The 24,968-nt window shown below is 41.0% G+C and overlaps 1 protein-coding gene across 5 annotated transcripts in view; it reads left to right on the top strand.

The window, feature by feature from the left end:
• The window catches only part of Ift81 (intraflagellar transport 81), a 69,151-nt gene that overhangs the window by 7,277 nt on the left and 36,906 nt on the right, over window positions 1–24,968 (top strand). For all 5 annotated transcript variants that reach the window (XM_036172060.1, XM_036172058.1, XM_036172061.1 and 2 more), the window contains 7 exons: window positions 2,292–2,381; window positions 5,769–5,834; window positions 6,146–6,256; window positions 8,032–8,116; window positions 9,953–10,116; window positions 11,338–11,433; window positions 12,653–12,799. In XM_036172060.1, the coding sequence (XP_036027953.1) occupies window positions 2,292–2,381; window positions 5,769–5,834; window positions 6,146–6,256; window positions 8,032–8,116; window positions 9,953–10,116; window positions 11,338–11,433; window positions 12,653–12,799 (759 nt within the window). The remainder of the gene's footprint in view (window positions 1–2,291; window positions 2,382–5,768; window positions 5,835–6,145; window positions 6,257–8,031; window positions 8,117–9,952; window positions 10,117–11,337; window positions 11,434–12,652; window positions 12,800–24,968) is intronic.

Below are 24,968 nucleotides of genomic sequence, written 5' to 3' on the forward strand. Positions count from 1 at the left end.
GTCTTTGTTTTCTTCCAAGATTTGGTCTAGGTCTGTATGTAGGTTGCTCAGTATTTGGACTGTATCAAAACAACCCAATGCTTTTATTTTTCATTTGTGAATTGTTATAGCTGTCATTAAAAGTAAAGTTAATATTGATCTTAAAGCCACAGCTATGTAAGTACATAGGTCAGATGCCATAGTAGGCATTTATATGATACAGAAAACAGGGATGTGTAAGTGTGGAGTATTCTACTCCCTCCCCACCCTCTTCATAAGTGGGTTCATATGTGTTACAGAGATCACAACCAGGGACTTTAAAAGATTGCATTTTGGATATTTATTTGATATGTATTTGATAGTGTAATAATTCCTCTAGAGGAAGTTTATTAATAGTACCTCTTAATATGCTCAGCTAATTAAGGGGATAACAGGTAATAAAGATGCTCTTGAAGCATGTTTGAAAGGTATGTGTATTTAAAAAGAGACACATTTAGCAAAAACTAGTAAAAATTGTATGTTGTTGTCGGGTGGTGGTGGTGCACACCTTTAATTCCAGCACTCAGAAGCAGAGGCAGGTGAATCTCTGGGAGTTTGAAGCCAGTCTAGTCTACAAAACAAGTTCCAGGATAGCTAAGGCTGTTAAACAGAGAAACCTTGTCTCGAAAAACATATATATGTAGAGAAAGAGAGAATGTTGTCTTTCTGAATGAAAAGTTTTAGAATGAATAATTTATAGATTTATAGCATATGATCAGTCAAAAATATTAATTTTCTGATATTTTTAAAATGTACTATGGTGTGTGTGTGTGTGTGGTGCTAGAAATCAAACCTAGGATCATTTAAAAAATTATTTATCTGGGTTGGGGATTTAGCTCAGTGGTAGAGCGCTTGCCTAGCAAGCGCACAGCCCTGGGTTCGATCCTCAGCTCCAAAAATTAAAAAAAAAAATTATTTATCTTTATTTTATGTGCATCAGTGTTTTGCTTCCATGTGTGTCTGAGAGTGTCAGATTTTGGAGTTACGACAGTTGTGAGCCACCATGTGGGTGCTGGGAATTGAACCCGGGTCTTCTGGAAGAGCAGCCAGTAGTACTCTTAACCATTGAACCATCTCTCCAGTCCCTGAACTCAGGGTCTTAGGCATGTTAGGCCCATGTTCTCCCACTGAGCTACGCTTCCAGACCTTAGACCACCGTTCATTTAAAAATCAGCGTGACAGCTCTGGCACTTTCCACTCATGTGACTGCTCTTCATTGCACACCTGTGAGGGTTGTGTCCTGTAGTGAGCCCGGGGATGAAGGTGCTCATAACAAGTGCAGTTCTTGCCCTCCTCTACTGGTGTTTCCTGGAGGGAGGCAGACGAGTAAGTACTCTGTTATTACGTGACCTCTACTCGGATAGACAAGGGGCCAGAGCAGGCTTCACTGGGAACAGTGGTAGCTATGCTGAGACTGTTGGAGTGCATCTGTTACCCAGGTTAGCAGGGAAGGCGTCATGAATGTCCTCAGAGGGAATGAGATAGGTGACCTGCAGGTGGGAGCCAAGGCTGTTCCGGGGTCAACACAGCTGGAGTTGAGACTGTGAGAAAGAAAGTAGCCAGAGGTGGAGCCGGAGAAGTATTTAGTGAGCACACCATGCAGATCTTGTTTTTTATATGCTGTATGGACTGTAAGAATGTGCAGGATTGGGTTTTGTTTTTGAGACAAGGCCTTGATAGGTAGCCCATGCTGACCTCACACCCTTGATCATTCTACCTCAGCCTTCCAAGGCCTAGAATTACATTCATGTGCCAATGTGACTGCTTTTTTAAACATTAATTTATTAATTTATTTTTTGGTTTTTGAGACAAGGTTTCTCTGTGTAGCTTTGGTTCCTGTCCTGGATCTTGCTCTGTAGACCAGGCTAGCCTGAACTCACAGAGATCCACCTGCTTCTGCCTCCCAAGTGCTGGCATTAAAGACATGTGCCACCACCCAGTGTGACTGCTTTTTAAAAACATGCTTTTAGCCAGGCAGTGGTGGCACACACCTTTAATCCCAGCACTCGGGAGGCAGAGGCAGGCGGATCTCTGTGAGTTCGGGGCCAGCCTGGTCTACAGAGCAAGATCCAGGACAGGAACCAAAGCTACACAGAGAAACCCTGTCTCGAAAAACCAAAACCAAAAACAAACAAACAAACAAAAAAAATCCAAGCATATTTTTAATGTTGTTCTTGTAAAGATTGAAGTGATTGCTACAAGCCAGTGGGCAGCTTGATGACGAGGACACTAGACGTAGTCATAACTGGTAACCTGCTGACCTCCTCTTTCAGTATGAAGAGCTGATGGAAGCCTTTAAAACTCTGCATAAAGAATGTGAGCAGCTCAAAACATCTGGATTTTCTACAGCAGAAATAAGAAGGGTAAAGGACTATCCATTTGGGCTTGACTAACACTGTGTTCAGATGGTTTGATTTTGGTCAACTCAGCATGAGTTTTAACTGTGGAAACTAGTGATGGTAACTGTCTGCTTTTGTGAGACCTTTAATATTGGTGCGTATATGTGTTGGTGGTGTAGACATATAAATCTATGTGTGTGCATGTAGAGGTCAAAGGACATCTGGAGTCTTCCTTTGCTTTCTACATTATTTTTGAGGCAGAATCTCTCACTGAACCCAAAACTTAGTCAGAACCTGTCTGACTGGCCAGCCATATCCGTCTGTCTCCAGCCCCAGCCCTGGAATTACAGGCACACTCAGCCATGTCCAGCTTTTCCTTTGTAGTTCTTCACTGAAGTTCTTTACTACTCTTTACTGAAGAAATCAGTGAGGGCAATGAGTTCATGTTTCATGTTGACATCTTGCAGGGATTTAGAAGTACTTCATTTTGAATCTTTATTTGGTGTGTATTCCATATATGATTTAGAAAATGCAGAGAAGAACAAAGAAGAAAAAGTTGCATTGTGTGTACACAAGAGCATGCAGTACATGACTACCCCACCTTGCTTTCTTCATGAAGGCTAGAAGACGACTTCAGGTGTCATCCTTAGGATACCATCCTCCTCCTTAGAGATGGGGCTTCTCATTGGCCTGAAGCTCATCAACTAACTGAGACTGTCTGCCAGCAAGGCTCAGAGAACCTCTTGTTTCCACCTCCCTAGTGCTGGGTTCCAAGTATGTGCTACCATGCTCACTTGTGTAGGTGCTGGAGCGTGAGACTGAGTTCAGGCCCTGGCTCTTGTTCCCTGGGCAAGCGTTACCAACTGAGCCACTCCCACAGGCTCAGCGCTTTTTTCAGACTTGTTTTTATTTTAAAATACGTGTCCACGTGTGTCTGTGTGGGAGAATGTGCATGTAAGTGCAGGTGCCTGCAGAGCCCAGAGAAGGATGTTAGATCCCCCCAGAGCTGGAGTTACAAGCTGTTAAGAGCGGCCTAACATGGATGCTGGGAACTGAACTCAGGCATACATGCTATTAACCACAGATCATCTCTCCTGCCCCTTGCTGCTTTTTAATTATACATTGTGAGTGTATTTTCATTGTTATCTTTCTACAAAATTATAGCAATGGCCAAAGTTATTGTATATTAATCATATTTAGGTTTTGGCTTCATTTTTTGCTATTATAAATAATACTCTGATTATCAACGTAATTTCTGTATGGCTGTGATAGTTTCTTTGCAGTATTTTTTAGATACAGAATTGCTTATTAACCCATATAAATTATTTTAGGGCTTTTAATGCATGTTCTCCAGAAAATACCTTTACATTCTGCCTAGGCATTCAGGTCCTTCCCTTAAAGCCTTGCTATTCTGACTTGCATGAATCTTGTATTTTTAGAATTCCCGAGTTAGGAGTGCTATCTTTATATTCTCATTAAATCAGGGACATCAAAGTTTCTTCCTCAGGGAAGCCATCCCTGACTCCCTTAAATAGATCACGTTCCCTAGTTCTTTCCTGTTATGGCATTCATTGCCCTTTAATTGCCTTAATGCCTGCCTTTCTAAATGTGTGAAGCCCTGAGAAGGCAAGGGCTGTGCCTGTGCATCTTCACCACTGTATCCCCAGTGCCTAGACAGTGTTTGGTGTCAGCAGGCCCTCAGGAGGAGGTGGTTGATTAGAAATGGAAGGGGAGCTCAGCTCTGGCAGATAAGAAGGACCAGTGAGAGATCCTCCACTGTGTCCTGTGAATGAATTGCAGTGATGACTCAGAGAATACAGAGTCTGACTTTAATTTCATTCATTATTAATAAATAGTCTGGAACCTCTTCTCTGTAGTCGATTTAGAAAACATGGTTTAAGAAGAAATAGAACAGAACGCACTCACATCACACACTCTTGAAGTACCTACTGTTGACAGTTTTCCTTGGGATTGAGCTATATATAACTAACTATTGTGATTGCTTCCTTCAAGGAATGTCATTTCATAACTTTTCTCATGTCATTAAACACTCTTTGGCACCATTTTAATGACTTTCTTTTTGTTGCCTTGTAGTTAATCATTGTCAGACATTTAGATGCTTTCAAAGTTGAGCTTCACTGGCATTAGGAGAATCGTTAGAGAAAAGTAGGACTTTAAGTGAACATTTGTGTTACGTGTGTGTGTGTGTGTGTGTGTGTGTGTGTGTGTGTGTGTGTGTGTGTACCACAGTGTACATGTGGAGGGAGGTCAGAGGACAACTTATGGGAGTTACTACTTCCTTCTACCATGGAGGTCCTGGAATTGATCTCAGGTTTTCAGGCTTGGCACCAGGTGCCCTTACCCACTGAGCCTTCTTGCTGGCCTTAGTGAACATTTTATTAGAACACCTCAAGTGCAGAGGTCCTGGCCTGAAGGGATGCATGTTTATTTTATGACTTCTTGCATTATTCTTTAACACAACACTATCAGTAGTGAAGACGAGTGTCCATTTCCTGAAACCCTACCAGTAATGGCCACCATTGTTTAAATTACCTATTATATTATTACGTAGATTTTTGGTTTTTTGTTTGTTCATTTAGGAAGGATATTTGTTTGTTTCTCTGTTTTCATTACAAGCTATTGTAGAGATGATTTAAAAGAAGGTAGTTTATTTTTAAATTTTTTTCAGAGGAAAAATTGGTGAATTAACAAAACCATACATATTTTTACATCTTAAGAACACCACATGGGGGGTTGGAGATTTAGCTTAGTGGTAGTCCCTGGGTTTGGTCCTCAGCTCTGGGGAAAAAAAAAAAAAGAACTCCACATGGCCCAGGCATGATGGCACACACCTTTAATCCTAGCACTTGGAAGGCAGAAACAGATGAATCTCTTGAGTTTGATGCCAGCCTGGTCTACAGAGTGAGTTCCAAGACATTCAGGGCTATCTAGGAAGACCTTGTCTCAAAAATAAAGCAAACAAAAGCCCACAATAACCTTAAAAGTCATCTGGATAGGAAATCAGCAGGATATAGGGTTTGGTATTTAACACAGCCATTGGGATGCCAGCAAGCTATTCATGTATTTAGGCCTGCATGCATTTCATTATGGAAACTGTTTGGAGAGTCATGTAGCCATATTTGGAATCAGAACACGATTGTGCTGGCTGGCAGCTTTACCTTGCTGTGCTATAACCTGCTTTAGTTGCTTTTCTAGATGAATGCCAAGCTGCCAAAAAACTTCTCTTGCATAAAGAAGCCTGGGGGGAATGAAAATGCCCTTAAATCCAAAGAGGACCTTTGTTACTTGCTGCTCCGGTTATGATGGGAGGGTATATGGCAGGGCTTGTGCACAGCTCACCTCAATCCTGTAGATTGAGAGCCATTTTAATGCCTCTCTACTACTTTTTAGGACATCAGCGCGATGGAAGAAGAGAAAGACCAACTCATGAAGAGAGTTGAACGTTTGAAGAAAAGGGTAAGTCGAGAATTAGCCCAGGAGACTTCAGCCCAGGAGTCCTGAGGACTGGCAGAGATTTAGGAATGCAAATAAAGATTAAGCCAGGCATGGGTATTCAGTGGAGGATGGACTCAAGTAACACTGGGGGAAAGGGAATCTCCAGGCAGTAGCCCAAAACTTTCAAGGACCTGGAGTTGGAAGCTTGGCTGTCGTCTCTGGGGAGTACTGTTTACCAAAAGGAAATGATAAGTGAATGTTGGAGTCACATGGCCTGCTAATGCCTTTCTCAAATGTGACAGTAGCATGCACTACTTATTTCCTTACTGTAGGTGGAGACGGTTCAGAATCATCAGCGGATGCTTAAAATAGCAAGACAGCTTCGGGTCGAGAAGGAGAGAGAAGAGTTTCTTGCACAACAGAAACAGGAACAAAAGAATCAGGTATCCACAGAATATTTATGCTCAGGATCACAGAAGTAGCTCCTCTTGGTAATTAAAAAATATATATGAAAAATAAGTCATGGAATTTCATTTCCCTTTGGCAGCATGAGGGACCTACTCTTTTTCTGTAGGACTGGTTGTGTGTGTGAGTGTGTGTGTGTGTGTGTGTGTGTGTGTGTGTGTGTGTGTGTGTGTGTTTTGTTGGGAATCAGACCAGGGGCCTTGCTCATGCTGCACATGTACTGTATGACTGAGCTTTATCCCCAGTCAAGACTATTTTTTTTTCTTTCTTTTCATTTTTTTTTCCTTTTTGCAGTATTTGAGGATTGAATCTAAGGCACATGCTAGACAAGCACTCTACAACTGAGCTGCATCTCCAGATTTCTTTTTACTTTTTATTTTGAGACATGGTTTGCTTCTTTGCCATTGAAATAAGATGTCTAGGGTCCTGTGATCAGTGAAACCAAAAGAACATTCTTACTCCCTTAGATGTAGGGTGCCCTATAAAGATTCTGTTCCATTAACAGCTAATCTTTTTTTTTTTTTTTTCTGGAGCTGAGGACCGAACCCAGGGCCTTGTGCTTGATAGGCAAGTGCTCTACCACTGAGCTAAATCCCCAACCCCTAACAGCTAATCTTACTGCCACACAGTAAAATGATCCTCTGCTCTGTAGGAACTACATGAGCCAACTGCAGTCCAAAACACAGTACTTACACACAATGGAGCCCCAAATAAGGTGTTGCTGCTGTTGACAATGTCACAAAATACTCATAATTAAAAATAGTCTGGGGCCTCAGAATCGCCCCCCATACTGCCATGTGTTTAAATTTCACCTTAAAGAAGAAATTATTTGGCTTGAAAGTATTACTTTAATTTATTAAAAATCTGTCTTAAACTTTAAAAACATATTTCAGATCGGTGCCATTTCTAAATGGCCAGTTGAAGCTGGCGGCTGAGCTGTTTAGCTCCGTGGAGCTTGACTTGGCGCCACAGCAGCAGTGAGCTCCATTTCCCGAGCCTCAAATGGTTATTCACTGTCAGTTTCTGATGCTGAGGCTTTACTGAGAATGTTCCTATTTCCTTGGGTTAGGAAACCTTGTTACCCAAGGAAAGGTTGCTGCATGTATCTCTCCAATGAATAGTATTCATTCATTCATTCATTCATTCATTCATTCATTCATTCATGGAGGCAGGGTCTTTCTATGTAGTCCTGGCTGTCCTGGAGCTGACTATGTAGACTGGCCTTGAACTCACAGAGATCTTCCTGCCTCTGTATCCCAAGTGCTGGGATTAAAAGCAAATGCCACACCAGCCACAAAGATCTTTCTTTAATCACTAACTGAAACAGTAACTAAAGAAAAATGTTCTGGAAGCATGTTTTATATTTTGCATGAGGGACTAGGTAGATGGTTCAGTAGATAGGAACACCTGCTGCTCTTGCAGAAGATCTGTGTTTGGTTCCCAGTGCCCACATAGGATGGCTCACAACTTCCTATAACTAATTTCATGGGCTCTGACACCACACCCTCTTCTGACCCATGGGCACCTGCATACACTCAGGCACATACACACTCACACATAAAGTAAATAAAAATGTAAATTTACATAAATATATATTGAGGAAGCTAATTACATTTTTGGTTTAGTGGACTTGCTTTCTTAGTGTCTAGCTGTTTCTTCCGTAGTGTAGGAACCCCATGTATCCCCATTGCTTGTCTGTGTGGGCGTCGTTTCACTAGACTGAGCAAGTAGTAAGTGAAATTGTTGTTCGCAGCTGTTCCACGCGGTGCAGAGATTGCAAAGAGTGCAAAACCAGCTGAAAAGTATGCGGCATGCTGCAGCGGACGCCAAACCTGAAAGTACGTGAAGGCCTTCCATGATGCAGATGGGTAGAAAGTGGTCGTTTACTCCAGGGCACGCCTTCAGACGACTGGTGGGAATTCATTATCTCAGCACTTTGGAGCCTTCTTTCCTACCCGGGTCAATGGGAGTCCTGATAACAACATTTTTCTATGTCCTATGTCCCGTCAAGGGGTGAAAGTAATGTTAACTGGGAAAGTGGGCTCTTCCCTGTGTGCTTAGGATGGGTGTTCTGAAAAAGTTGGATGGAAAAAACGTGAATCCTTGTCAAAAGTTATAAAGAAAAAGAATCAAATACTGGACTTTAATCTGAATGTTTTCTATGGCTTGGTTTCTAGAATAACAGGTTAATAATGTGGGTGTCCCTGGCTGAGTTCTATGTAGCTTTGCACAGGTGATGAACTGTTCTCATAACCCACTTAAATCCATCCCAGGCATTTTGAAAGTATTCTTGAATGCCAGAAAGGAGATTGCCCAAGCAAAAAAACAATATAAAGTTCTTATTTGTGTTAGAGAAATATTACAATATAAATATCTAGCTAAGGGAGGGATAGTAAACTGTAGATAGTACATGATTCATAGAATGATAATAATAAAATAACAGACAATTACAAGTGGTGGCAAAGATGTACAGAAATTAGGACCTCATATTTGTTTCTGGAAATATAAAAGGATATAATTGCTTTGTAAAACAATTTAGAAATTCTTCAAAATGCTAAAAATTGTCACCAATGACCACCTATTTCTTTCTTCTCAACATTTATTTGTAAAGGACGCATGTGCCACAGTATGAGCATGGCGGTCAGAAGACAGCTTGTGGAGTTGGTTCTCCCCTTCTATCATATGAGTGCTAGAGATCAAACTCGGGTCGCCAGACCTGGAAGCAATCACCTTTGCTTGATGAGCTAGCTCACCAACTCCTGAACTACCCTTTCTAGTCTTAGGCATGTAGTTAAGCGTTCGAAAACATCTATTCATACAAAAACTTGAACATACATGTCCCTAGTAGCATTATTTGTGATAAGCAAAAGAGTTGAAGCAACCACATGTTCCTAAAGTGATACACAGACTAACAAATATGGCATATCTGTACATTGGAATATCATTCTGCCACCAAAGTGGATGAAGTGCTAGTACCTATTTATGACATACAGGAACCTCAAAACATATCTGTAAGAAACTCGCCATAAAGGACCACATATTGTACAGTACTATTTATACGAAATATCTAAAATAAGAAAATTCGAGGCCAGCCTGGTCTATAGAGTGAGTTCCAAGGCAGGCAGGGACTATATAGAGACAACTGTCTCAAAAAAACGAACAGCAAAAAAAAAAAAAAAAGAAAGAAAGAAAGTGTAGAGGACCTGGGTAGATTTCATTTGACTCACTGCTGTCTTAAATACTTAGAAGGCAGAGTCGAAAACTGAGAGATCTGATTCTGCAACGGTCTCTTGTGTGTAGTTTGTGATTGGGAATTAGGTTACAAAGTTAAAATGATCATAACATCACTTTTACTATAATTATCTAAATATTCTTCTATGTAAATTGTGATTTCTCCTCATACTAATTGACCTGGAAAGATTTCGGTGATCTTTTATTGTACTGTATAGATGCTGCATAAAGAGCTTTAACACACAGCCCCACTGCCCATGCCTTACCCCTATAGCAGAGTGCAGAGTATCATAGCACTTGTGCTTTTGAACTAAACTTTCTTCTTCCTTTCTTTTTCTTTCTCCCCCTCTTCCCCCCTTCCTCTTCTTTTTGGTTTTTCAAGACAGGGATTCTCTGTATGTCTGGCTGGAACTAAACTTTCATTTACTTTGTTTTTTTTAAAGGTTTAATGAAGAGGCTAGAGGAGGAGATAAAGTTTAATTCCTATATGGTCACTGAAAAATTTCCAAAAGAATTAGAAAGCAAGAAGAAGGAATTACATTTTTTACAAAAAGTGGTTTCTGAGCCAGCTATGGGCCAATCTGACCTCCTCGAACTGGAGTCGAAAGTAAGTGACCGTCACCTTCCAGTTCCCAGCTCTGTGTCCTGTGAAGAGTAGCACTTGCATGGTTCCTACTCATGACTCCAGAGCTAGCCTGGCCTAAGAGCTGACAGCTCTGCTGATGAGTTGTCCTTGTGAAAATTCTAGAATGTCGTGTTCTTACTTCAGAATAACCATAATAGAATATCAGATTTTGGTTTAGTTTTAATAGGGAAGTTTTATATTTAAAGCTTTTCATGTGTGCTTTGACTAGACTTTATTTCAGTGCTCACTGACTCTAGTAACGTATTACAACATTTTGTTCCCTTTAAATAAAACACTGCTCATCTGTACATTTTTAAAACTTATGAAAATTGATTGAAAGGTTTTTATTTGCTGGTTCCTTAATTTATTTAACAGTCTCTATAATTAAATGTCTAATTCTAACCATATTGCTCTTTTAATTTACTTAGACAACATAGACGTCCAAGTCAGATGTGGCTTAAAATTGAGGTCACAGGTTAAAGGAGAGACTCTGTCTTTGGAAGGATGGATACACTGGAAGCCATGTTTTATTTTGTTTCCTTGTTGAGAGGCTGGTTTCAGTCGGTTTTATTACTTTAGAAAGGGTTAGTGATCAGTGTAAATAACACCTATCAAAGGCCACAGACCCTTAGGATAGTAGGAGTTTTGGATGTTCCAGGTCAGCTTTCAGCTGGGTTCATGAACTCCCTGTACTCTGCCTTTGGGGAATGTCTGTCTGGATTTACAGGGTAACTTCAGTTTGTAGACTGTACCTTCCACATAACAATGTAAGAATAGTTCCTATAAATACTTCAGGATCATGTAGGCATGTCGGATTCAGTCTGTAGATGTAATCAAATTGTACAAATATTGCTATTAAATTTAAATTGTTTCTGAAAGTGCTCATAAAAGTCCACTCCTTCAGTCATTGGAGCTCTGCTCCTCATGACTTCAGAAATGGTGAGAACTGTAAACTCAAGCTGAGTGTGGCCTGGTGTCACTACTCAGTTCACTAGTTTACATGATCACGGGGAGGGCTGTATGCTTGTCTGTGTGTTTGATTGGTCAGTCGGTTTTTTTGAGAGAATTCCACTGTATAGCAGAATCTGACTTTGAAATATCTATCTCCTGCCCCCAACCTAGTGCTGGAGTTTGGGGTGTGCATTACCACTCCTGGCTCTCACGGGGAGAGTTTTAACATGTCTCACTTTTATCCTCTTTTAGGTCAATGAAGTAAACACGGAGATCAACCAGTTGATTGAGAAGAAAATGATGAGAAATGAGCCGATTGAAGGCAAGCTCTCGCTGTATCGGCAGCAGGTAGGGCCTGTCTTGGCGCATTTACCTAAGCCTGTAGCTTGTGGGGAAGGCCGAGCTGTCTGTAAGATGAGGAGGAAATACAGAACAAAGGTTTTCTGTCATCACTAACCTCCACGTTATCACAGAGAAGTAGCAGAGACTCCAGGAGGGCAACAGTGTGCCCGTTTCTGTGAATGTGCAATTCTGTCTTCTAAACGACACGTTCATGTGAGGTGGTGTGAGTCAAAACATACAGACACTCTCAGATTAAAGTACTGATTTGTTAACTGTAACTTGGCTGTCCATTTTTCAAGAGATGTAGTTATATGATATGCAGCTTCCAACTTTCAAATTCTTCTGCTTCTTGACTGTTGGAGTTAACTAATAGCTTCAACACTGTTGGATATAGGGAGATTCTGGGCACTTTGATCTGGAGGGATACTCATGTTTCTCCATTCTGTGAGATCCAGGCTTGGGCTGAAGTTTCTGTTTCTATTACCCGCCTACACCACAGATCCCAGAGTTCAGTTCCCAGCACCCACATAGCAACTGACAACCTCCTGTAACTCCCATTTCAATGCCCTCTTCTGACCTCCATGAGCTTATGTACACACGTGGTGCCATGCAAACACTGAGACATACACACATATGCATAACAAATATTTTTTAAAATATTTTTTAAATGTATCATATGTAGCAGATATTTTGGCTTTTCGTTTTTAAAATATTGGTATTGACTTTAGTGAGCTGAACTGCCTTGTAGTTCTGAAAATAGATATTCTTATTTTTTTCCAGTGGGTGGAAACCTACCATGCAGACAAACAATAGATGGGTCTTATTCTGTATACTTCCCTTAGAAGGTATTTTCATTGCCCTTCAGAGTTACTGAAGAAGGCTTGAATGTTTTCACTATTGCAGATTTGGATTTTTAGTGGTTTTTTTTTTTTTTTTTTTGAGCTGAGGATTGAACCCAGGGCCTTGTGCTTGCTAAGCAAGTGCTCTACCACTGAGCTAAATCCCCAACCCCGTTTTTTTTTTCCCCCAGGGCATTTGTCTTTCAAAATGTTTTGAGTTTGAGAATACACATTTTACTCATGATAAATACTAACTGATGAGAATGGACAGCAGAACTAATACTGACAATTTACACTGATGGAAATCCAAAGACTAGATCATTTCACAAGATAACAGGAAACTGAATGTAGTTCTTGTTTTAATTTCATATTAAATATTCAACTAGGCATCCATCATTTCTCGTAAAAAAGAAGCCAAAGCCGAGGAACTTCAGGAGACCAAGGAGAAATTAGCCAGCCTAGAGAGAGAAGTGTCAGTGAAGACCAACCAGACCCGGGAATTTGATGGTGCTGAGGTTCTGAAGGGAGACGAGGTGAGTTAAGACATCTCATGGATCAATGTTGGCAGTGAGGTTTTGTTTGAAATCACTGATGTGTTTAGTTTTCTTAAGTGTGTGTTGATGAGAAGTTAGTCTCATTTTGTAAAACTTACTGAAAGCTGGAGTATTAAATATTAAGCCCGGGAGGCAGAGGCAGGCAGATCTCTGTGAGTTTGAGGCCAGCCTGGGCTACAGAGCGAGATCCAGGACAGCCACCAAAACTACACAGAGAAACCTTGTCTCAAAACCACAAAAAAAAAAAAAAAAAAAAAAAGCAAAGCGAAACTAGTAGAATCAAATAGGTAATAAAGCTTGATCTTTGTTGATAAATGTATTTCCATAAAAACTAAGAAAATCGCACTAAATTACTCTGTCAGTGGTACGTGTTTGACTAGCACCTGTCAAAATGACCTCATCTGACATGCTTACAAGTTTTAAAATACTGCATTTCTATATTCTTTAAGTTTTGAGCAATGCTCCAATAGTTGCATTTATTGCATCAGACTCATAAGTTATTGGGTCAAATAATACTGATTCCTGATGGCTGAACTCAAGCAGCAAAAAAATTTGTTCTTCATCGTTTTTCCTCAATTTAACTCAAGAGCCACTGAAGGGTCAAGGCAGACATCTTTGATGAAGGTGTGGCTGAAGCCCGGAGTCCTGTCTCAGCCCAGTGCTTTCTTACTCTGCAGTCACGTGACAGGCCACACCTGGCTTCCCACACCATGCCTGTGCTCTTCCCTCTCGAACAGGCTGTTGCATTTCATCTCAGCTCCTGCTCCTCACCACAGGCTGCTCATGTCCAGACCGCATGCTGGACGTGGAGAAGTTCTTGAGTTCATACTGTGAAAAACTGGCAGTGTCCCTGCACCGTGCCAAACACTGGACTGTTCCCTGCTGCAGATGTTTCCTCTAGTGCTGTGGCTTTAGTCTGAAGGGCAGGTAGTGACTTTGAGAAGGCAATGTTTGGCTGAAAAAATTCCCTTTGAGAGTCAGATGTGAGGCTCGTGCCTATCATCACGGCACTCACTGGGGGCTCCCAGGCAGCAGGAATGATGGAACTCTTAGGCTAAGCCTAGGCTACAGTATCTCAAAACAACAACCACCCCAAAATAATTCCAAAACTAAATTTCTTTGGCTTTTAGCATCTACTTCCAGAGGGCTATCAGACACAGCATATTTTAGATGATACTTGGAAGCTGAGCGTGTGCTTCATGGCATCTTTGATGTTCAAGAAACAAAAAAGGTTAATTACACAGCAGTTTTGCTTACAGGGCCCATACTGCTTTCTAGCGTTTTTTTTTTTTTTTTTTTGTCTAAGTGAAGGCCCAGTAACAGGAGAGTCTTAACTGCTGTGATCACAGTGCCGTGAATCATGCCTTGAATTCTCTCATGCAAATGTGTAGGGAAAGAGCCCAGTGACAAACTGTGATCCTTTCATTTTGAGACATCATGTTATGTTGAGGTAGCTTATGGCAGATCAAGAATATTTTTAAGTAGAAAAGATAGCTTTGGAAATGCTATGGTCCACTTAATTTTTGCATTGTCTGATCAAAACTAGAACAAATCAAGTAAATTATTTGGCAATTACCTAAAAGAACAGAAGGTATTGGGGAACATTATGCATAATTTTTATAAAGAACAAATCTTGGTAGACCAATTTTATTTTCAACTTTGATAGAGTGATAGGCCATATGGGCAAAAAGAAGGAAGTTTGTTCTACTTAAAATTATGTAAGATAGTTGGCCTTCACTGAAGTTTCTTATTTGGTATCAAGTGGTAGTCACCCCCCACAACACACCTCATATTTAAAATTTCATCTGTCAAAGCACTTGTGAGAAGGTGTTAAGAAATAGTAGTATGCCAGGCGTGGTTGCACAAGTCTTTAATCCCAGCACTTGGGAGGCAGAGGCAGGTGGATCTCTGTGCATTCGAGGCCAGCCTGGTCTACAGATTGAGTTCAAGGGCAGTCAGGGCTACACAGAGAAACTCTGTCTCTCAAAAAAAAAAAAAAAAAAAGAAGGAGAAGAAGAAGAAGAAGAAGAAGAAGGAGAAGGAGAAGATGATGAAGAAGAAGAAATAGTGGCACAAAGCTGGGTGGTGGCTGGCTCATGTCTGTAATCACAGCACTCAGGAGTTTGGGGGGGGGGATAGCCAAAAGTTTGAGGCCAGCCTGGGCTACATAGTGCCAGGCCAGATGGGACTACATGGTCTCTGTCTTAGAGAGACAGAGAAAGAGTGTGTTTGTAAAGAGTACCATGACTGAACCACATGCAGAGTGAAGAAGCGGGGCTGACATTTTTGAGAACTTCTCATGCAGAGCTCTGTGCTAGATGTTTTACACATAACTTGTTTTCTTATTATAAGAACATTATTATCATTTTTACTGTACAGTTTAATGACACTCAGGGAAATGATAGCATTGCACAGCTAAGACTTGTGCAAAGTAGTTCTGTGTTTCTGTTTACCTTGAATGGATTCATTGACTCGTCTGAGGAGTTTTCATCTGCAAAATGAAGATGATTATCTCTAGAGAAAGCACATTAAATAATTGATATCAAAGCTTCTGACAACTCACAGGTGCAGTTACCACATAGCATGTGGAGTAATCATTCCGTAGAGTGCTGAAGCATTTACTTATGTTGTTCTATTATTAAATAAAATTCAGGAATCAGATATCAGGATAAAAACCTGGTTGATCAGAGAAACAGCAGAGAAGCAGCCAGTGAGTTCCTCTCTCTCTCTCTTCCCTGATCCAAAAGGGCCCACAAATGTTTCCAAGCCCCTCCCTACTACTTCCTGTGTCTCTCTATTTGTATCCTGGGTCCTCTAACACATGTATGGCTAATTCTGGTCAGCTAGTCACTAACTCTGCCCTCTGATTCAAAGTAAACTTTATTGTCTGTCTTGGAGTGTCAGTGTGAACAAATGTCCCACAACATTTCCCCTTTTTTGTCTAAATAAAAAGGAAAGGTTTTGGGGTTGGGAATTTAGCTCAGTGGTAGAGCACTTGTCTAGCAAGTGCAAGGCCCTGGGTTTGAGCCTCAGCTCAAAAAAAAAAAAAAAAAAAAGGAAAGGTTTTAACTTTAACAAAGTAAAACTATATACAATAAGAACAATTATCAAGTAAGAATTACATTCACAATATCCAGCCAGTCCATTTGTATTTGGCAAATTTGGAGAAAATACTTCATTATCTATCCTGTCTTAGTGAGTACAAAGTTTTGTACCTAATTTACTTTCTATCATAACTTGTATTATCAACCTAGAAATATCTTGAAATATCTTTTTAGAAGACCTTAAAACATTTTCTTAGATTATGACTTAAGCATTTATGTCTCTCAATCTTATACACTTTACATCACTTTTGTGAGTTTCTTTTCTAAATTTGGTAACAAGGAAAATTGTAACTATAACTATCTAGTCTTTAACCCATCAGACCAGAGAAAGATATAATATTACCTGAGTAAACAGGAAGTGCCAAGCAAACAACTTCCCAAACTGTAGAAATGTCAGAGACATCTGGCTACCTGGAAAGTCATCCAAGGTTCCTCTGCAACACTGGGGCATTCAGCCTACAGGCCTAGAATATTTGACACTTTTATTTGAAGCAGGAATTTCGAAGGACTGTCCTACCTTGTCTTGGCAAAGTCTGGCAGTTGCCTTCTTCTGTGTCACACTTGTCCAATTTGGACAGCATAGTGTCAGCAGTCAAGGCAAGGGCAGTTTCTTGCCCAGTGGCTAACTTTGCCACAATGAAAGCAAATTCTGTATGGGGGTTCTTTAATGCCTATCATCCCTTTTTGAAGTAAATTAGTGCCGCCAGGAACAAATGTGTCTCACTGTCATGAAAAGCCTTATGTTATTAAAACATCTTAAATGCCATATTCTGTAGGTCTCTGAAGTGTTTGAAGACCACCAGTCTATCTAAAATATATCTCCATTTGACTTTGAAAACATACCTCACATGGGTACAAATTAGATTGATATAGATAACTACTAACCTGCATTTTTTAATTTATTATTCTAAATAGTTTGTAATAATAATTTTTTTTTTTTTGGTTTTTCAAGACAGGCTTTCTCTGTAGCTTTGGAGCCTGTTCTGGACTAGTTCTGTAGACTAGGCTGGCCTTGAACTCACAGAGATCCACCTGCCTCTGCCTCCCGAGTGCTGGGATTACAGGCGTGTGCCACCACCGCCTAGCCATGTAATAATAATTTTTTAAAAATTTATTATGTATACAGAAGAGGGCTAGATCTCATTACAGATGGTTGTGAGCCACCATGTGGTTGCTGGAGATTGAACTCAGGACCTCTGGAAGAGTAGTCAGTGCTCTTAACCTCTGAGCCATCTCTCCAGCGTAATAATAATTTTTAAGGACTAGAACTTTAAATTACTTTGTTAAATGAGCTGCATAGTACAATACCTTAAACAAGAATACAAATATACACAGTATATCAAAACAACCTTAAGTTTGTATCAATATACAAAAATCAATACCAGTGTAAAACATGAGACTACTAGTTGATTTTTGTAGTTTAAAAGTAAATTCAGTAATCCATCCTTTTATCCTATCATTCCTATATCTGTCCTTTTGCTTTTCAGAACAAGATCCCTGAATTTAATCTCCTTTGCTTAGTTTCCTTCCTGACTATAACCAATAACTTGCAAGCAACCACTGAATGACCAAAAACCACCTACCCCACCTCTTTGGAATGTGGGTTTCATGTTCTTTTTTTTTTTTTGATTTTTGGTTTTTGGTTTTTGGAGACAGGGTTTCTCTGTGTAGCTTTGGAGCCTGTCCTGGATCTCGCTCTGTAGACCAGGCTGGCCTCAAACTCACAGAGATCCGCCTGCCTCTGCCTCCCGAGTGCTGGGATTAAAGGCATGTGCCACCACTGCCCAGCGGGTGTCATGTTTTTAAAATTACTTTCTGTTGTCTGTGGGTGATGGCATCTTTAGGAGACCCTGAAAATTTTGAGATAATGATCAAGTCCTGGAAGAAGTAGCTGTTGTCCTTTCTCCAGTGTGATGGGAATGTGCCCGGCTCTTCTGAAGTCCCAACTGGAGCCGTCTGTGAGGCAGACCATCTTATCTAGCCACTTTGAAGTTGTCCAAACCTGATCTTCGGGTGGTGTTTGTCAGTTTAGTGGCATTACCATCATCCAGGTGGATTCATTTTTTATTTATTTTTTAGTTTTTTTGAGACAGGGTTTCTCTGTGTAGTTTTGGTGCCTGTCCTGGATCTTACTCTGTAGACAGGCTGGCCTCAAACTCACAGAGATCTGCCTGGCTCTGCCTCCTGAGTGCTGGGAAAGTTTTAAAGAGTCAAAATAGAACCAAAGAATTGAGGTTGGTGGTAATAGAACAGCCCCTTAATTTTGGTTCTCTTCTTTCCCATATCAGGTGGCTCTTCTGACATGAGACAGAGATTTTAGATTTTTCTTTAACAAGCATGCTTGGGTTTAGAGAAGGAGAGAGCCACTCTCCAGCTCCAAAGCCAGCTTTAATTTTTAATTGAACCTGTTCTGCAAAAAAACCATTAGCATTCTATGTCTGTAGAGAACAGCAGAAACATTCAGGAAGATTTATCAAATTTTACCTTGTTGTAATAGGGCAAACAAATATCCCGCAACACAGTGCCACTACACATAGCATGTGAGTAGTCATCCCGTGGGGTACCACTACACATAGCATGTGAGTAGTCATCCCGTGGGGTACCACTACACATAGCATGTGAGTAGTCATTCTGTGTAGGTGCTGCTACATATGGGAGGAACATACAGTGTGCTGGAGAGGTTAAGAACACGGAGTCTGGGATTCGGTCCTTTGAGTACCCCTCATCAGCTGGACGGACAGCCTGGGGCAGATGTCCGCATCTCCTCACACTTAGCTGTAGGATGTGAATGTGCAGGACGTGTGGAATGATGAGAGAGAGCATAATGAACAGTCCTCAGCGTCTGAGGCTGGCGGCGTTAGCACCTGCGGAGTCCCTAGACCACCAGGGGCGCATGGCAAGCTCTAGTGGGGCTCCTGACACTCTTAGGGCTTTGTTGTCACTCAAGTGGAGAATTTGAAAGCTAGAACTGTACTTTACAGCTTAAACTTTGAAACCAGTGTTGCTCAGACTGGAGCTATTAGAAATACATATGAACCATTTTATACTTCTAAATAACCTAGATTCGGATGAAGTAAGGTAGTGCTGGGAAGAATTATTTTAGTTCACTGAGCAGTTAGCGTGTGCTCAGTCTTTGAAAACGTAGTTTTTGGTAATGGTTGTCCGCAGTGGGAATATACTTGTTATGGTATTCTTGTTAACACAGAATAAGAGACAGGTAGAAGATCAGTGAAGCACCCATGAGCATGGATGTGATGGTACCACGCCCAGCTAAAACTTTTTTATGTGTATGGGTGTTTTGTCTATGTACGTCTGTGTGCCATGCATGCCTGGTGTCTGTGGAGACCAGAGGAGTTGGAGTCCCTGGAGCTACAGAGACTGAACCCAGGTCCTCTGGAAGAATGGCCAGTGCTCTTAACTATAGAGCTGAGACATCTCCGAAGCCCCCTGAATAGATGCTTACAGCATGAAAACTGGACTGTTTGCTATCCCCAGTGCAACCCTTCCAGAACAACTGACAAGATGTCCTTAGATCATTTTAGGTCTGTCTCTAGAGATGGAAACAGAAATAGTGTTGTTCTGTGAGTCTGAGAAATCTGAGTAGCATTATACCTTGTTTATTGTGCACTTGCTTCTGGAAATATGTCTCGCAGATGTTTCCATGTCAGTACAGAAGAGAGGCCAAAGAATGTCCCAGAACACCTGTGTGTAGATTCTAAAAATAATAATTGCATGTGTTTCTGACACATTGTAATGGAGCTTTGTTTGTTCTAACAATGGAAACAGTTTTATCTGTTAATTCTTTGAATTTAAAAATTCCTTTATGGTGTTACCTTTTGGTTTTTCTCTATTCCTATAAAAATTTTTTATAATGTTTTATAATTTAGATTATATTCATCTGTTACTTTTTTTTTGGGGGGGGTGTTTCGAGACAGGGTTTCTCTGTGTAGCTTTGAGCCTTTCTTGGAACTCACTTAATAGACCAAGCTGGCCTCGAACTCACAGAGATCTGCCTGGCTCTGCCTCCCAAGTGCTGGGATTAAAGGTGTGTGCCACCACCACCCGGCTAGTCTTCTGTTACTTTTAAAGGTTTTGCATGGCTCAGGGTTTCTGGGGTATGTGTACAGTCTTTCATCAAGCTCAAAATTGTTGTTAGTGTTTTTCACACTCCAGCAAAGCAGCACCTGGAGTCTGAAGAAGTGCCTCAGCAGACAGTGGGGCGTGCTCTCATCCCCTCCTCTGCCTTCAGCTATCCCAGTTCGGGGTTTATCTGAGTGGTATACCAGGCTTTCAAGCAATGAGAATGAAATCCCACTGTTAAAAAAGATTTGAAAATTCTTTTTTTTTTTTCCGGAGCTGAGGACCAAACCCAGGGCTACCACTGAGCTAAATCCCCAACCCCTAAGATATGAAAACCAATGAATTAAAGAAGTGAGTTAAATAATCAATGAGTTAAAAATCAGTGAGTTAAATATGTGCCTCAAGGAACATATAAGGATTTCCCAGTGTGACTTTGCTAAATTTTATCACTTATAAGAGAAACCACATTTTAATTTGTAAGTGAGTTTGATATTAGATCCTAGTTCAGATCTTCATATGGAGGGCTGGAGAGATGGCTCAGTGATTAAGAGCATTGGCCGCTCTTGCAGAGGACCCAGGTTCAGTTCCCAGCACCCACACGGAGATGCTTTAACTCCAGGGAATCCAACACCTTCTTCTGGTCTCTGTGAACACCACACATGTGGTGCATAGACACATTCAGGCAGACAATCCACACATGAAATAAAAACAAGTTTAAATCTAAAAGAACTGTTTACATTCTTATATGGTTTTATCTTAGGACTAGATTTAAAGTACGATTTGCTGCCATTATTCCAAGTTCAGACAGCTTTAGATACTGGAACAAGATCTTAAGATTACATGATCTTCCCTTTTCTTTGTTTGTTTGGTTTTTTTTTTGGGGGGGGGTGTTGGTTTGAGACAGGGTTTCTCTGTAGCTTTGGCGCTTGTCCTGGACCTCGCTCTGTAGACCAGGCTGGTCTCAAACTCACAGAGATCCTCCTGCCTCTGCCTCCCGAGTGCTGGGATTAAAGACGTGCGCCACCACCTGGCACAATTTTTTTTTAACATAGACCATCTCTATGGGTGGAGCTAGAGCAGCAGTACAGCCTGCTGCAGGGTTAGAGTCAGGTCTGTGACCAGTGTCGTCGCCGACAAGGTGCTGCTGTCAGTGTGCTTTTCTAGAAGCAGCTTAAGCAGAACCTCTTCTAGGATGCCCTCCCTAATACTGTCTCCTGTTTAACTCTGTCACCGTGGTCCTCCAGGACATGTTCCGTCAGCGCTTTTTCTTGAATGTTATAACATACAGCACTCTTGCGGTCACTTGTTCAATTTCTGCCTTCCTAAGAAACCAATAATGGCCAAAGATATGTCTGAGGTACCAGACCACCCTCCCTCCTTCTTACCTCCCGCCCTCCCCTCTTTTCCTTCCCTTTCTATCTACATGGTCTCACTATGCGCCTAGCTGGCCTGGAACTCAATGTGTAGACCAGAGCGGTTTCAAACTCACAGAGATCTGCCTGCCTGGCCTGGTCAAAGTTGGTTGTTGTTGTTTTTTTAAATCGGGATATTAATATTAAATGTCTAGGCACTATTTTGCAAGTTTCAGTTAATGAGAAAATTAATCATATGTAACTCTTCACCCTAACCTTGGCTGTTTACTTCCTCACATAATTTTATGTGCCTGATCACAAACTGAAATTTGCTATTTAATGTGGTTGTAGCCAAGTCTTTTTTGTATGTTTTTTGCCATTTCTTAGTCAACAACCTAAGCTTGTAGACTGTGTTCCCAGAGTTTTCATTCAGAGTGATGTACGTCTTTTGGGTCTGAATTTTTTCAGAGCCACTAATGAACCTCTAGCTCCAGTTCCCGTGGTCCATGGGTGGAGAGGTCACCCGCTGGTTTGCAGCCCATTGCCCTTTCTCCCTTCGCCTTCACAGGAAGCTTAGCAACTGGGAAAATGTGCTCAGTCAAACACTATTATAAGCGCCTTAGACACAGCCAAGCATCGCATTCTGCAGCCACCACCAGAAATCCTAGAGCTAAATAGGGAAGATTATGAAATCTCTTTAACGACTTCAAAGAGAAGCGGCCCGGAGATAAGGGAATCCTGGCCAGAGCTGCTGCAGCTGTCAGTTCCCGGAGACGCAGGAACCACATTTTGACACTTGGAGTTGAATCATCCACCCTTTCAAGGGAGCCTAGGCAAACCTGAGGTATTTTTAGAACCTTTCAAATCACATTGTGCTCTTTATCATGGCAGGGCCTGCGGGTCCTAAAATTTCCCGAGAGAGAACAAAACAGGACCAAATAAATTTGGTTCAGCTTACGGTAATAGAAGTAGTATGTGATGCATGCAATTTTAGATGTAAACTCTTCATCTTTTTCCTGGAGCATTAAAACCACTGTGACGGCAGCTGAAGCATTCATTAGAACAGTGACAGCTGTAGGTGGTCTGATTCCCTAATAGACTCACAGTGACTTGGGAGGGTGTTATCAACCCTCTTACAGATAGATGGTCCTGGGCCAGCATTTCACTTAAGGCTGATTGCTACAGCATATATCCCATTGTTCATTATAGACTGCAAAGACAGTGCGGTTAACTAGTCTCTACCATATGCACAGAAATTTGTTGTTCATGCTTGGCTGCTGAGACTTTCTCATTTAAAGTTAAAAATGTAATACTAACAGGTTGGGAAGGTTGGGATAGCATTTGTGTACATGTTTGTGTCACACTAGTTATGCTGAGTGTCGTGAACAGAAAGCCGTTGTAGTAGAAAACAAAGGTTGCTTGGAAACATTTTCTCTTTGCTTAGAACAGGTAGCAGCCCTGAGAGCAAACTTGAGAGCCTGCGGGTGATCTGCAGAAGAAGATAGCCTGAATTCAGACAGAACGACAGATGCTGACCAAAGGGCGATGCTGCCTCTGGACGCAGCCATGCTGCATGCAGATGGTGTATCTTATCTCTTGACTCCTTAGCTCCCTCAAGCCTGTAGACTTCTATAGAATATAAATAAAGAAGTCTGTATAAAGAAGTCATACGTGTCAGTTGACAAGGCAATTGACAAAGATATGATTTAATTAAGACATGGAAAATGGCATGGGTGTTGGACTAATAGGATTTGAGAACCAAAAGTACTCATTCTGGTCCAGTTGTTCTAAAAAGAAATTTGAGAGTTTGGTGGAATTATGAATTTCTCTTTTAAAGTATGCATAGCTCTTTATAGTCTTGAACAGCAGAAAGTACTTATTGTGTACTTGTCTTGTAAAATTCTTCCACCTAATTACTTAAAAAAATAATTTTCATGCCAGATCTTGAAACAGAAAGTTTGCAGCAGGGCCAGATTCATGTTTTCATGTAAGTGTGCACAGTGAGGTTGAGAATCCAGTAACTCTCTTGTCATTCCTAATAAGCTTGGAAGGTGTCAGGGAAATAGGCTAGCCCAGACTCTGATCATTCCCGTGAAAGGTTAGAAACACAGTGAGTAGATAAGAGGAGAAAGAACATTTGTCAAGTTCCATTTTAATCAAAAGGAGCTGAGTCTGTAATATTGTTCCTAAAGGCAGCGCTAGCACTGTAAATCATTAATCCATTACCCACACCCAATGCATGCAGATAGATTAGAGCTCCAAATAATAGAGTGCCCACTTAGCACCTACTGGCCCAAACCATAAAGCATTATTCTGCTGATGTAGGCATAGAGAACGAGGGCCGACCTTTCAGAAATGACAGTGTTGGATTCCATATGTAGAGGGTGCATGTGGTTGCTGCTAGCTACTCTAATGCATTTTTCCACCCAGTGGCAAGCTTTGTACTTTACTTTAATGATGGCACATTTGTTTAAGTGACCATTACCGTACATAAAGAGAAGCTTTGATTTTAATCTTACAAAGATTTGTCGCTTATCTCCTTTGCCTTAAAAACTCCCTTTAAAATGACTACTTATTTTTTCAAACTCCTGTTGACTGGAGAATGGCTCATCAGTTAAGAGCATCTCCTGCTCTTTCAGAGGACCAGAGTTCCCAGAGTCCACATGAGGCAGCTCACAACCGCCTATAACTCCAGCTTCAGGGAACCCAATGCTCTCTTCTGGCCTCTGGGCACCAGCACACACAATAATAATAATAATAATAATAATAATAATAATAATAATAATAACAATAACAACAACAATAATAATAATAATACAGTAAACTTTTTTAAAGCCTGGAGCTGGAGAGATGGCTCTAAGGTTAAGCACACTTGCTGCTCTTGCAAAAGACCCAGGTTCAGTTCCCAGCATCCACATAGTGGTTCAAAACTATTTCTAACTCTGGTTCTCGAGGATCTGCTGCCTTCTGCTGACCTCCTCAGGCACAGGCACACCTTTAAAAGTATTTTCGTGGCTGGGAAAGTGACTCAGTCAGTAGTGCTTGCTCCTCAAACATAAGGGCCCAAATCAGTGAGATATAACCACACACACGTGCAAGTTCACACACGTGAACACACACAACAGAACATGTCACTTTTTAAAATATTTTTAAATTGTTCCTTTTGAAGTCATTTTTTTCATTTTAAATTTAAATTTACATTTTTCGCTTTTTGTAACTCTTTTTTTATTTAAATTTTTTTCATTTTACATATTCACTCCTGTTCTCCCTTTCTCCCCTTTTCCCCCTACCCCCAACCCCACCTCCTCCTCATAGAGGGTAAGGCTTCCCTTGGGTAGTCAACACAGGCTGGCATAAATGTACATTTTTATTTATTTATATGTATGTCTGTTTGTGTGCCACAATGCACTATTGGAGGTCAGGGGATAGCATGAGGGAGTTGGTTCTCTCCATTCCCTCTTGGGTCCCAGGGTTAGAAGTCAGGTTGTCAGGAATGGCTGCAAGTGCCTTTACCCACTGAGGTGCCTCACTAGCACAAAACTGATTTATTTTAATGAAAGATTTATGTATCTATGTATTATGTGTTCAAGTGTAAGTATGCAATTGCCTAGC

Source organism: Onychomys torridus, chromosome 22, assembly GCF_903995425.1.
Source record: "Onychomys torridus chromosome 22, mOncTor1.1, whole genome shotgun sequence".
In the NCBI taxonomy this organism is placed as follows: domain Eukaryota; kingdom Metazoa; phylum Chordata; class Mammalia; order Rodentia; family Cricetidae; genus Onychomys; species Onychomys torridus.